The 15,077-nt window shown below is 39.1% G+C and overlaps 1 protein-coding gene across 2 annotated transcripts in view; it reads left to right on the forward strand.

Annotated features, from left to right (window-relative positions):
* Positions 1–15,077, forward strand: part of MAN1A1 (mannosidase alpha class 1A member 1) — a 152,174-nt gene that overhangs the window by 119,124 nt on the left and 17,973 nt on the right. For both annotated transcript variants that reach the window (XM_029997561.2, XM_041119210.1), the window contains exons 6-8: positions 827–950; positions 3,309–3,402; positions 7,492–7,607. In XM_029997561.2, the coding sequence (XP_029853421.1) occupies positions 827–950; positions 3,309–3,402; positions 7,492–7,607 (334 nt within the window). The remainder of the gene's footprint in view (positions 1–826; positions 951–3,308; positions 3,403–7,491; positions 7,608–15,077) is intronic.

Here is a 15,077-nt window from a genome sequence, read left to right on the forward strand (position 1 = left end):
TGTCATTATTCACCTAGATGCTCCAGAAAGTTGGTTAGCTTTTCTTTCATTTCAGGGGGGGTTCTGAATATTGCTGCTGGAAATTTCAAGGGAAGAAAACCCACCTTTTTGTAATGAAACTTCAGCAGACTTTTTGTCCTGAATCTCAACCAGCTTAGTTTCTAGTGGGGATTTAGCAATAAATGTGCTTTACTCTCAGCACAAAACCTGAGATTAATTTTGCTGTGAAGTATCTTTCGGTCTTAATTAAAACTGAAGTTACTCATCCTGGTAAGACTGCCTGGACAGACAATGCTTACATATCCTACTCTGTTAAATTCTCAGGTGTTAAGAACGATATACTGGATGTAGTACTCTTAACTTAAAGCCTATGCTGTATATGTGCAGTATTTTAAGTTAATAAACAATTGCACTGTAGAAGGAAGAGTTAGAATTGGAGAGTGTTGTGTAAAATACAGGGAAAACAGGTGAAGTATGAGAATGTTTTCTCATATTCTGTTTTTTGTAATGTCTTTAAACGTGATATCGTACAGTGAAACACTGGTACAGTGATAGGTGTAATGGAGCTATTCGTGAGCTAAAAGACTGGCTTGTTGCAAGAAGTGATTTTACAAGCCTAAGCAGACCTGGACCAAAGTGACTCAAAGTCCTGTGGTGAAGTCGTGGAAGGCTGCTGAAGCATGGTTTCTTATGTAGATATTAAGTACATTTTAAATTAATTATCTTCTCTTGATAACAGTATGTCTACTACCTGTTATATTTTATTAGCATTGCCTTATAGATGCTCATGGTTATTTTCTGTATTTCTCTTCCCCCCCCATCTTAGTGGAATTGGTCGAAATTGGCCATGGGCCTCTGGCGGCAGCAGCATTTTGGCAGAATTTGGGACTTTGCATCTGGAGTTTGTACACTTGAGCCACCTGTCTGGAAATCCTGTCTTTGCTGAAAAGGTTAGACTGTTCAGTCAAAATCATGTTGTAAAAGATAAATCACGTATTGGGAGGCTAATATCTCAGGGGAGAGATTTTCCACAGTTATAAGCATTTGTCACAGGAGGTAGATCTTTTCTAGATGTTTCCCTAATCACCTTGGTGTGTTGTTGTATTATAAAGTCAATAATCTGTTCCAAAATCATTATGATGCATCTTCTTGTATATAACGCTTACTTGGCCCCATAAAACATTTAATTTCTGTTTATGTTCTAAATTAGTATCACATTAAACAATCAGACCGTAGAGCTTTCTTCAGTACTTCACCTGAATGTGGTGAAAACAAAAATTGACTTTATATTGGGGATAATATGTGATGCCTATAGAAAGCAAAGCACCGTGGCTACTTTGTGTGAATTCAGCAAGTTTAGTCTTCAAAATGCTGTATAATATCACTGCTGTCAGTGAGGTCAGAAAGCCCTTCCATTGCACTGACCTTTGAGAGATGCGCTTTGAACTTTCTTTGGGGGAAGAAAAAAAACCAAACAAAAAAACATCCTTTGACAAAACAGTTACTATGCTTACTAATTCTTCCAAAATTTTATAACATTGTCTTCTGGATACTTTTTATTTATGTGAGCCATGGAAAAAAGCAACTCCTCTTCTCCTTCCCTCAATTCCCCCCTAAGCAATTTTGCATTGTTTTTCAATGTGTAAATAGTCAGCAAGTCCTGTTCTTTATAATACACTGTATCATTTATCTTTTTTTTTTCCTAATTAAAACTTCCACTTGTTTTGGTTTTGTATTCTTACTGCAACTGCCCCATGTTAGCTAAAACTGATATTATCTATCTAGTAATATAATTATTAATGACATTCCAAATGTTTAGCGGTAGATTTAAAAGCAATGGTCAAATCTAAAATGAATACTAGTTGTACCAAACTTAAAGGACTGAATGACTTTGCTGCAATACCATTGTCAGCACTGGAATAAATTTTGTGAAACAAACTCCTAGCAATGTTAATGTATTTAGGGGTGAAACTAAAGATGGAGTTTCTTTTAAACAGATCTGAACTGAGGGGGAGGGATGGGGTGGGTGGCAGCACCCAGGAAAAGCCAGAAACAAACTTACTATATAACTTAATTATCTTTTGACATTTATGGTAATTTAATGTATAACATCTGTTCTACTAAGAGACAGTTAAAGTGTGATGAAAGTGCGTATGTTAAAAATCCTAGCCTATGGTTCTCTTCCAAAGTGGCATTGAGCTATAGCTGCAAGATGCTGGAAATCTGTTTGTGTAAGCTGCTTTTAAAACCCTTTAGAGGTGGCGATTCCACAGCCCTCTGAGGCAAGCCATTCCAGGGCTGGTACGCTTGATAAAGAAGAAGAAACACTGGAGTAAGCTTTGCATGGAAGAATTCATAGAAGAATTCATTAAATGAGGTCTAGGACTCGCAGTCTGCATTTGGGCAATGACTGTTAGCAATGCAGTGTCAAGATGCAGAAGGCAGTTTGTGTACCACAACAGAAATCCTTCTGCAGCTTGGTGTAAGCTAATTTATCTTCTTTCTCAGCAGCTAGTTCACTTGATCTCTAGGCATTCAGGGTGTTATAATGAAGCTGTCAGTACCTTTTTGTTACGATTTCTGGTCTGTGGTGCTCAGGATCTTCATTCTCCCAAGTTGCTACGCTTGCTTTTTCTGTGAATGTTAAAAATTCAGTATAAATTATTTCATGTGCCCTGCAATGGATTGTGCTGCTGAATGACTCCAGCTGCAGAGCATCTGGACTGTAATTGTTTCCCCGGGCCTCTCATTTGTAGCGAGCTCCTTAACAGTGCCGGCGGAGCGCTCGGGGCTGCGTGGGTTCCTGCTGGGCGGGCTGGCTGGATGAAGCTCAGCTCCAGCGGTGCTTTCCGTTCCAGGCAAAACTGCTTTACAGTTCACTTCTGCATCTGAACTAGGTGATGGGCTTAATATTTAATACTACTTCTGATTTGGGTATATGAGGAATATACGAATTAGCTGAGCTTAGTTAAGGCAACTAGCCTCCGTGAATTTCGGTATGCTGTGGAGGGGCGAGACGCTTTGTATGGCAAGTCCCGGACTTTGGAGCTTGCTTCTGTTGTGTTGTTTCATTACTGACTCTTGACACAGAAACCCAAGGTTTTGAGGAGCCCGTTTACGTGACAATATCAGCTTAGAGGATCTTTTTTAATAGTAACATGATTGCACTGAAGTATTCAGGTATACGTGTTGAACAAGACTTTTTTTATTTTTAGGGATATTTGCGCTTTAAGACTTTTGTACCGACACTGTTTAATTTTGGGGGGGAAAAATGGATCAGTGCTTAGTGTTTTGTACCCTTCCAATAGGTAATGAATATTCGAAAAGTTCTAAATCGACTGGATAAACCAGAGGGCCTTTACCCCAACTATCTGAATCCCAGCAGTGGCCAATGGGGCCAGCGTAAGTAGATCGCTTCTTTGGTACTATGACCTGTCTATCAGTGTGCTGTTCACAGTTATTAACTTCTTTCAATCACTGTTACATGACTTTTGTATGTATATATGTGTGTGTGTGTGTGTGTGTGTATCTATAAAAAGAATTTTTATAAAGTGTAAGAACTCACACTGTATCTGAGGTTCTGTAAAATGTAAAAACTACTACAAATATAAAAATAATAATCCTACTTGCTGTTTTTTTGATGTATTTTTCTTTGATCTTTCAGTATGGCTTCTGCAAGCCAGGAAATGTCTGAATATGTATCATTTTGGAAAGGAATTTGTAGACTACAAAAGCCTTTTATTCAAAAATCTAAAGTGCTCTCTAAAGTAGTTGTTTAAGGAAACATTGTCGGCTCGTCTGAATCAAATTCCATATTTTTAGAGTGGTGTGGCTCCACTGAATATAAAAAAAAAAAAAAAAAACCCAAACAAAACAAAAGTCTTTCCTGTTAATACCAGCTGTGACTTCTGTTGAAGTTTAATGCCAACAACTGAGGAAGCAAACTAAACAGAACTGTGTCATGGCATTAATCCCCTTGGAACCATTACTGGAGACACCAAAATTAGAAGGGAAAAGGGTATCATAAAATGCTTTTGAAGTATTTGAACTTCTTAGCCCCTTCCTGATGACTGAGCCTTTTCTTGTTGTACATTGCCTTCTCCGATCTTCCTAACATGTTCAAAGCCTACGTAGTGTGCAGGATCGCAATTCTAGAGATCCTACTTTTTCCACTTTTCCTACTTCAGTTCAGTCTACCACCAATCCCATTCATGTGAGTCGGTGTTCTCGTACTTTTTCCTCCCAGCTTTATTGAAAGAAACCAAGCAAGATACACTGTCTTGGTCTGAAAAGACACGGTCAGATGAGATGGTCCTGTAGATTATCAGTGTTGGAGCTGGTTAGACAGTACAAGAGAGGGAAAGGACTGGAGAAGTTTTTGAATATAACAGTTTGTTTAGGATGCAGCTAAAGTGGAAGTGAGGTTCTGGAGTCCTTATGGGACTGGCCATAGTCTGGATAGATAAGATAATTTTTGCAAAGGCAAAGCACGACTGTTTTATTGAATAAAATATATTTTTGAATGCTTTGTGTCACACTCTGAATGAAAAAGATGTCCAAAAAGGTTGTGCTGCTCAATTGTATTGTCCCATCAAGGCAAAGGCCTTTTCCCTTTAGGAATTAGGAGTATGCCCGTCACTTTAGAAAGCCTTCTAGCCTGCTACGCTGTGAGGCTTCCTTCAGGTCACCGTGCCACAAGGCCTGTGGCAGCTCAGCATGCATAACCATCAACTCTGGTTGGCATGTTGGTGTAAACTCTGACATCCATTTACAGATCTGAGAGATGTGTGCCCACTTGTTACCCATGTTGGTTTAGCACAGCTTTGTAAAACATTAAAACCTCCACTGGAAGCATTGATCCTACAGCAGTAGGCACTGGGTTTGGTTAGAAGGCCACCTCAGCATCTGCGAGCCAGGTCCAGTTACCTCCTTCCTCGGCTTCAGTCAGCCACAGAAACTCAGCATTTTGGTGAGCTGCATGAGAGCAGATCGTTCTAGTAGCTGACACCATTAGTGGCTCTGCCTTACTTACTTTAAAGCAGTCACTTAGTCTGTCTTATGGCCTTTGCCACTTCCCTATTTTTACTATAATTGTGTCTTACGTAGTCCTCATTCACATAAATGCCATTTTTTGTTGGTGTGCACAAGAAAATCTAGAGTTTATACCAGCGTTGCTTTCCAGTAACACGTCGTATTGACAAAGCAGTAACTTCCTGCACATGGAAATGACGGACACAGATGGTGATGCAGGTCAGCTCCTAGCATGCTGAAGCAGCAAAAGCATCTTGTTGCATCTCTTCCAATTCAGTTGCCTCCGTTCGCAGACAGTGATGTATTAATTTTTTTTCCCATAGTAGAAGATCCGAATGTAAGACTTGAGAGATGTTTTATTTGAGATTGCTTTTCTAGGCTGTTTTCAGCGGATTACAAAAGGAAAAAAACCCCAAAACCCTAGACTCTTTAATTGGTACAAGACAGAAGTATTCTCTCTCAAACGGCAAGTGGGGAGGGAGGTATAGTTTCTGAACGTTTCTTCTCTAGCAATGCTGTAACTGTGAAGGACACTGCTGGATCACTGCCATTGTTCTTGTAAATTCATTTAGCCCTTGTTATTTTGACAGTAAACTGACAGTGATTTGCTGCAGCGTGCGTCAATTGGATTTGTCTACTGCAATAATGTATATAATAACAGGGCTTATTATTGATGAAACTGTGCTTGTGCTATTTAGTTTGCAAATGTCAGAGGTTTCTATGGTAATTTATTTAGGAAACCGTAAAGGTCATTTAAATGCTGCTGTTCAAAGATCAGCCCTTGATCATAGAAAATGTTCTCATTTTTTTTAAGAAGCCTCTTTTCCTTTTGGATCATGAACATTTAATTAAATAAATGGTGTATTCTGTCCAGAAATGTAATATATCTCATTCAGAAGAGGAAGGGGGAAAAAAGCCGTTTATAACCCAGGTTTGATGGTACAATGTATTTGTTAGCCAAAGGGACAGGATACGTTTGGAAAGCTAAATTATTTTTTGTATGTCACAGGCTAGCGGAGGAAAAAGACACTGTTAATAAAATTTGACTAGAAAAATGTGTATCTTCTACATTTGTATGGCTTTGCAAACTATTCAGAAGGTGAAAGGAGGCATTCCATGAAGAGAAGATACTAAGGAGTTTAAAAATAAATTCTCTGTGTTCTTTTGAATTCCACCAACAGAAGCATAACTTTGAAGCTAAGATCAGAGTTAGGTGTCGGGAAGTGTGAGCTCTGTACCACTAACCCTTCTGCATCTCGCTTTATGAGCCTGGATTGCCCCATGCGTGTTTACTTTTCTCATGCCCAGAATTTTGCGGTATGACTCATGGACTTGCTGCGTGATATACGTAACCACATCTCCATCCTGGATGTCTCGGGTGGAATTAGCAGACCCCTTCCTCGCTGTAAAATTGAGGGTTGTAAATGAGTAGTCCTGGTAAAGCACTTTGAAATCCTTTCACTGAAGACTCGATAAATACCAAATCCCTTAATGTTACCAGGCAGCACCAACTTAAAAAAGAAAACCTCTAGCTAGTGTTCTTTGTTTAATGGAGCTTAGAGAAACACTTTACATATATATATAGTTTTAGTACTTCATGTGTTTAGGGGATCTATGCTGAAATCACGATAGCCCATTAAAATCTTGCCAAGAATCTTTTAGGCTCCTGGACAGCAAGTGAGTGCAGCCTTGTGCAGGCAGCTGAGAGCATCACTAAGTCTCACATCACTGGTGCAACTGACACTGAACGGTCCGACTTGTGTGGTATTAGTGTTTGCAGAGTCATGTCCTAAACACGTGCAGTTGAATAATCACAGCATCTGTATTACTAGATCATTCCACTTAGTAAGCATCGGGTAGAATAAAGCACTGTGATAGCAATAATCCTCTGTAGATGTAGCAAAGTGTTTTGTTTTGGGTTGGTTTTTTTTCCTTCCAGAACCACTGCTGAGTTCTGAGAGCAGCCAGATGTTCAAAACCATAGTATTATTTTTAAACATATGGGTAGGCATTTTGAAATACCATTAAATAACCTGAAATTCAACGCTGCAGTAAGGAGCTAAAACATTTTGGCCTTTTTCACAAAGTGACTTAAACGGAGCATTTTCTACTTCTTTTCCTGGGTTTAGAAAAAAAGAACTTAGATTAACACATTTTTGTATGGGAAAGACTACATGAATTAGATGTTAAACACATAAATTCTTGTTTCTTTGCCATGAACTCCTGTGGCATGCTATGGATATTAAATAACTATGGTGCTTTAGCTTGATGAAAAAGTTAGCAATTAAAGAAATAATTGCCTGTATATACCAGTTAAGTTTTTCCTGAGGTTCCAGGCTTACATTTATTAAAGATTGTTGTAGGACGAGATCATTAAACGCACTGTTTCAAACTGTAATTGTATTTTATTGCCCAGGCTGAAGATGAAATTGCTGTTCAATCTCTTTCTTCCCTTTTAAGATCACGTCTCCATTGGAGGGCTTGGGGATAGCTTTTATGAATATTTGCTCAAGGCATGGCTGATGTCGGACAAGACAGATGAAGAAGGCAAGAAAATGTATTATGATGCTGTTCAGGTAAATAAGATATTTAAGTCTTCCTTTCCATAATAATCTAATCTATAATAATCCTAAAGAGACAGGCTCTGGGGACAATGTGAGAGATTTATGTCTTTGCCACCACAGTGTGGGGTTTTTTTAAGAATTAGTTTCTCTTTTAAAAAGACTTCATCAAATATAAATGCTAGAGGATTACAGATACTGTGGGAAAGGGGAGAGTCTTGAAGTATAGCTATTTTTTTTCCAACTGCAATACAGTCGGTTCTTGCTTGATACTGGAGGAGAAAAGTATAAAATATGCAACAAAAAATGCATCCACAAGTAGCTCTCAGATACAAGTTCAATTCTTTTTTCCTCAGACTTCCCTAAATATATTCCTTTTGTCCTTTTTCCTTATGTCCAGGAGGGAGTTCCTCTCTTGCGTTTTGACCTCGTATTTCAGCCATTAGAGTATTTTGACTGTGGTCAACACAGGGATCAATATATTGTGGTAGATAATTATAAATGAAAATAGAAGGTTTTGTTGCACAATGACTTTTTGTTACAAGAGGCATATATTTGCCAGCTTCTGTGAAACAGCAAATTATTCAAATCGGACACAAGAGAAAGTTTTCAAAAATCAGAATTGTTCATACTTACATTTCTATGTGGTATTTTATTTATGATCTTTCTGGTCTGCAGTTTGCTTTGTTATTGATGGTATTTCCTTCATGTGCTGTTTTGGGAGAAATAATGATTTTGTGACACCAGATTAAGACTTCAGAAGTATTAAGTTTAAATTCATATTTACAGGCTTTCCTTCCAGTCTTGGGCAAATGACCTATTTTCTTGGTTCTTTGCTTTCATATATATATATTAAAAAAAGAGGATAATATTACTTCTTTTTTCCCCATCCTTTCATCTGTTTTGACTGGAAGCTCTCTAGGGCCAGGACTTTTATCTCTTACTAACTGTATGTATGTACAGTGCCTCTGTAGACAAGGCTTCGAGATGCTAAGCAATATCTGCTTATTCTTTCATACATCTGGAAATGCACTGTCCCTAGGGAAGAGGCCTAAGTCTCCTTTTACTTCCCATACCGCAGAAAGCGGTGACATTAAAAAAATGATGACCCTGGCTCATTGCAACTATCTTTTTTTTCATTAGAGAGAAAATGTGATCATATGTGATGATTTGCGGGAGGGTGTGATCTCTGGTAAATTTGACGGCCGAGTATCCTCTGCTGAGAAAATCCTGCCCTTAATTTTGTAAGTGCAGATTTGGATGCAGTCAGCCTCATTTTCACCGCTAACGTGGTTTCAGCTTCAGAGCAAAAGGTGGATTTTAAATTAGGTTTGAGTGCATTTGAGGCTGTAACATAAGAACAGTGATACTGTAATAGCTCAGCCATTAGGTTGGCAGCCAAAAAGAGAGAACAAAGTGTCTGATAATACGATATCAATTCATCTTACCATGGAAGGCATTTTGAAGCACCTCAAAGCTGCTTCTAGTCTTCTACTTCCACTGGTTTAATATTGTCAGGTTTTTCTTTTTAATACGTTCTTACACAGGGTAAGTGCTAGCGCATAGACACACGTGGTGAAAGACCGTGCTTTTGCTAGGACAGCTATTCTGGAAACCGCCGCAGGTAGAATATCCCAAACGCGGTGCGACCATCACCCTCGTTGGCAGGACCGTGAGCGCGTTGCCTCCCGTCAAGCCGGGGAGCAGCAGGGGCGCGTTGATCCCAGCTGACGACGGAGAGTCCGAGAGAGCCCGGTGCCTCGATGGCCAGCGCTGGGCTGCTCCTACCGAGGCTGAAGGTTCACCTGCCCCTGTCCTGAGCGCAGCTGGAGCGAGGTACATCTCTCTTGCCTTACGCCACACGAGCCCCGTGGCGGTGTGCCTGGGTCCCTCCCGAGCCAGCCCGAACCGCCCGGCGGGTCGAGAGCTACCTGCTGTTGGCTGGCCGTCGGGAAAGAGGGACGGGAGCACTCCGAGGTGCGTCCGTGCGGGGCACAGCAGCGTGGCTTTGTTTAAACTCACACCTTGGCTATACCAGGGTAACAGCCTCCTCGGGTACAAAAGTTGTCGCAGGCGTCGCGAGGTCCCAGCGGGGAGCAGAAGTGGTGATGGCCACCGCTCTGCGCGGCCAGTTCTCCGTGCTCGGGAGCGAGCTGCAGGAGCAGAATTGTCTGGTCGGCAGCATCACCAAATGTGGCAATATCAATGACGGGGTCTGAGCTCTGCTGCATGTGACTAAGATTTAAAGTACCCATTATCTTAATGTTTTTTAGTAGTACTAGCTCTTAAGCAGTCCAGGCATCGTGTCTGTCCAGAGTATCAGTGTTTGAGAGGGCCAAATGATCACTAAATATGTGCTAGATTTCGCCACGCTGCTGGCTGAATGCTATTCCCAGTACTTTCTGAGCAATGGCATTCCTGTCCTCTGTTTTCTATACCGAGGCAGATGTGTACCAAAGCTCAAAGTGTATATGCAGCCTGTGGAAGTACAGCTTGATGTTGTAATGTAGCTTGTTCAGGAAACAGCAGGGAAGTTGCTTACAGAAACTTCAGACTGTTTGGTCCCTGTTGAGACGCCAGGTTCTTCACTGGAGTAACTAGCCTGTTTTGAAATCCATCCTGATACTGGCTTTATTGCTATCGATCCCTTACTTATCTAAATTAAAGCTAATTTAAGTGTCTGCACAAGCTGCAGTCTTTCTTTATGACTAAGCCTACACGGTTTGGGCATTCTGAGTCTTCTTCATATTTTCTTAGATAAATTTCCCCTGACGCTTTCAGAATCTTTTTAAGACTACACCAAAGGGAACGGCATGATTATTCCTGGCCGTTCGGTCCAGCACATACCCACCAAATTCTGAAAGTGATGTGAAGGTTTGATGCCTAATTCAATATCTTCTGCTATCCAGAAACCACAAATGAAAATATATGGTGAGTTATAGTTCACTGTGAAAAGCTGAAATTTATTTAGATAAAGCTTTGGGGTTATTTCTTACGTTGTTCTGTAACTCATATTAAAACCAGAGAGTTCTTTCTATTAGAATTTTTGTTGCACCTATAGATTGTTTTATGGCTTAAATTAAAAGCAATAACTAAGATGTCAAACTAGATTTAAAAACTTTTTCTGCTTGCCATGAATAAGATGTGTATTTGGCTGATGCCATTTAAGAAGAGTTTATTTCTGATGGGAAAAGGGACAGAGATAGTCTTGTTTTGAATACCAGAGCATAATATAAATGTATTTTTAAGGCCATCAGAGGGATTCATGAGCCCTAGAATTTGCACAAAAGGCAAGTGAATGTATTTTTAATGTAAGTTACTTTTCTCTTTTGAAAAGCAATGTATATAATGTCCTGTTTCATATAATAAAGGAAGTAAGAGATCTTCTTAAACTGGTTTCAATGGATAGCATGCAACATTTAGTTACAGAACAAATGTGCATTCAGCTTTTCATCATATTTTGAGGATGTAACTGCCCATAGGATAATCTATCAGTCTTTGCAAGTAACCGGGACAGGAACCATCCCACTCTTTTCAGTTAACACAGTTGATCTCTGAGACACAACTGAGTAGGTTTAGTAAGAGAACGTGATAATTTAGAGCAAAAATGGACCTTGTGGGTTCACTTATACCTAGTCTAGCAACAGCAGTGTCACAAGCAACTGCGTCAAATCCTCCTCCTCTCTTGAGTGTGTCAGCCCTGAAAGTTGAAGGGCAGTTTCCCACTACTCCTGTTAATAGGTTGTCTCACACTTGATGTCCGATGGTTGGGTATCTTTTCCAAATTTTCCCATTGCATTTATTTATTGGTGCATTTATTGGCCATTGGTGCAAGCTTTCTGCATCTTAAATATTTCTTCTTTCTCTCTCTGATGCCGCCTTCATCCCCTCCTCAGTGTATTTGTAGAGAAGTGGTGTATCTAAAGGCTGTAGAGAGTAGTAACTCAGCCTAGAAGAACTTCACAGGAAGAGGGAGAATCTCTTGCCAACACTTCCCAAGAAGCTCAGTTCAGTGCAGCCCACGGTAGCCCCGTGGTATCAGAGAGGTAAAGCCACTGCAATCTGCAGTTTTACCTTTACACAGGGTAGTTTACTTTTAGACATTTAGATTGTTTAATTTTTTCTTACTGGGTAACAACTGCTTAGAAGATTGTAACAAGAAAACTAGTGATCTTCAGAGAACCTAGCACGTGAAAGTAGAAACAATGGAAATAGCACAAAGAAGAGTAGGTGTTGTGAAGCAGTGCCATGGCTGTTCTCTGCCAGATTTCAACAGCACTGCTAAAAGTCAGCCTGCTGCTACGCTGGGTTGGCGATTAAGGAATGCAGTAAACTTTTGTGGGTATCAAAAGGTGAAAAAGTCACTTTTGGCCTCGGGATTTTGAGTATTCAGACAGAAAATATATAGGATTGCTTTTTAATTTTTTATAATTTTGTTTGTTTGTTTTTGGCACATTGCTAACTTTTGAGACTAGCCTTGATATACTCAGTTCGTACTCTGCCAGAGGAAGCTATATGGTTTTGATTTTGTTGGGGGGGTGGTATATTTAATTGTCAGCATTAAGTAGTGAATGTTTTCTGGGGCTGTTGAGATTTCAGCCTTTTAGATAAATAAAACAAATCCACGTAGACTCCTTTCTCATTGAAATGAGGGAGAGAACAATGTGTTCTTAGCAAACTGAAAACATGATATTGGCAGATAGGCCATTTTCATCTCCAGAGTTTCATGAGGGTCCATTTAACTGTGGTGACAGTCTGGTGGCTGGTCTGTGCTGACTGCAGTTTCCATTAAGTTTTTTGAAGTGGTTTGCTTTGTGATGGAAGTGATCTTAAAAACTACATAACCGATGTGCACAATGACAGAACTGCAACAACTCAATTAGACTAGTTTGTCACACTGGGTAAAGCCAAAAGTAGATTAATGAATTGAACATTCAATACTTGAGCACTTCTTGGCATTGAAGGAAATACATAAATAGGGCGGGTGGTGCAATAGGAGCCCATCTTCAGAATGAAACAGTTGGTGCAGGGTGCCCAGCATTCCTACTGCATATATTTTGGGGGGAGGAGGGGAGGTATTGTCTATAACTTAAACGTGTAAAAATGAATAAACAGCCAGTTTATTTACATATTTTGTCAGCTGTCATGTTTAAAATATTTATCACCCAGCTGCACTGGTGTTCTGCACGTAGCGATAGTATAGCTGTATTATGTAGGAACACAAGATTCATTACGCTTAACAGACAAGAACATACAGAGGACTCGCTGCTCCTTTTTAGTCTCTTCACTGTATTTCTCCTCTTGACAGGAGTTTTCAGGCTCTCTAGAACTGCTTACGGAAAGCATCAAGACTAAAGACAGGCTTCTGCAGATTTTTAAATTGTTAATAATTTACTTATAACTGCACAGTGTCTATGTTTTGGACTATAGAAAGTACTTATTAAAATGTTTGCTTGTTTATGGACTGTCAGGAGAAGCAGCAAGCTATAATGTTCTTAGAACTCTAAGGAGGATTTTAACTAGAAAAGTCCTGCGAGACAAATTGTCCCTTTTTGCTCGTGGCTTTGCTCTTGTTGTCAGAGCAGCCGTGTCCTTGCTATTTGTGCTATTTCGCCTTCCTTCTCTGACAGCAAAAAAGCTTGTCAGGAGCGGTAGGTACTTGTTCTAGAATATTCAGAAAATACATAATGTAACATTTTGAGAGTGACTTGTTTTGATTCATGCTATTCCATTAATACTGTTTTAAGAATGTGAATAAATCTAGCCTTCTGGTAGCAGACAGCATTAAGTACATTTAGTGCAAGAGCGTTGGTGCTTTTAGAGACACTAATAGATCTAGGGGGGGGGGGACATAATTAGATTTTCAAACAAAAGTAAATTATCAGTTTTCCCCTAGAACTTAATCATCTTTTTAATCATCAGATGGATAGGTATCATAGTAGTTAAATGTTTGCCAATGTTTCCATTTTAAAAATTTAGGCATCTCCATTATAAGCATTCATATTTCATTTCACATGTAAGCTTGTCTGTATAACACGTCTTAAGTCTAAAAGCAGTAAATGCCTTACTGCTTTCAAAATGCTTCTTATATATTGTGTTTAAACAAACGAAAGTTCTTCTGTGTTCAGATTTCACTTTTGATTTTTAAAGCGCCGTTGAGTAAGCAGTGAGGACCTCAGTATAAGATGGCACTTTTCTTTAGCAGAAGTATTTAAATATTGTAACAAGGGCTTGAACTTCCTATTCCATCCTAGTTTTTCTGACTGTATGCTTTCACGTGATTCATGCATCTTGTAAGACGTATTTAAAACCTGTATGAATGATATTTAAGAAAACAGAATCAACTAATAAATAGGAAGTTTAAAAAAAAAGTGCAGTGTTTTTCTGCCGTCTCCAAAACAGCTGTAATAATGCAACAATGCAAATCTTAAACTTTTCATAATAAACTCATTGGAATTTTGGATAAAAGATAAAGTTGATGAATTATGAAGATTGCTGAAGAAAAGTATCAATTGCATTAGATCAACTCAACAGAGGAAACATGAAGGAAGTAACTTAAAGTCAAGAAAACAGGCAAAGGACTTAAAAACTCACAACATGCAAAACCACAATAATCCTGCCCTGCCTGCTGTGTGCTGTTTCAAAGCAATAAAATATATTGGTGCAAGCTGTAAATATTAAAATAGATAAGTAAGCAATTGACATTATACATCTTTGAATTATTGGAAATATCATGTGGTAGAATTCTCTTTCATACTCACTGTTGCTTCAAATTGTCAAAATACTGTTTATGAAGAAGATTCCTAGGGGAAGAAAAATATATTAGAAGTTTGGACTGAGATAATTTATAGCGCTTTGTTGTAAAGAAGCCTGTGGAGTTGTAATTATCCCCAAAACAAACATTATAAACCTTGGAAATTTAGAACTAGGATCATATTTTTGAAGTTTGAAATTTATTAAGGTATGGCTATGACTTGAAAGGCAGTTTTATCTCCAGCTATAGTGACATCTTGAGGTGGGAAATGAAACACCTGCTTTTTAGTGTTAAAACAGCAGTAGTCATTGAAATTCATTAATCATAATTAAAGAGTTATTGTAAAAGGAGAGGTAAAATGCCGAAGTACTAGAGGAAGTAGAACTGCAGTTGTACACTGCATTTTGAGGTTTGTAAATTGTTATCCCTGCTCCTTTAACAGAGTTAACTTTTTTGTGGTGCGCATTTATTTTGAATCGAGCAACTTTGAGGTACAGAACGTTTTTCCTGAGAAGCCTCCATCTGTGCTCTGTAGGCACCTCTGTTAATATTTTTATTACCTGTCAGCATAATCCACCAAGAGAATACCCTCTATTAAAAATAAGCTTGTGGATTGGGTTTTTTTACTCTTTTTAACAGTGAGATGAGTTCAGTTCTTTATCCTCTATGTTTCTCTGTAAGCGCTCCAGTTCAACATCCTAAGCAAGTCGAAGGGTAAACGAAGGCCTTCC

Source organism: Aquila chrysaetos, chromosome 2, assembly GCF_900496995.4.
Source record: "Aquila chrysaetos chrysaetos chromosome 2, bAquChr1.4, whole genome shotgun sequence".
Lineage (NCBI taxonomy): Eukaryota > Metazoa > Chordata > Aves > Accipitriformes > Accipitridae > Aquila > Aquila chrysaetos.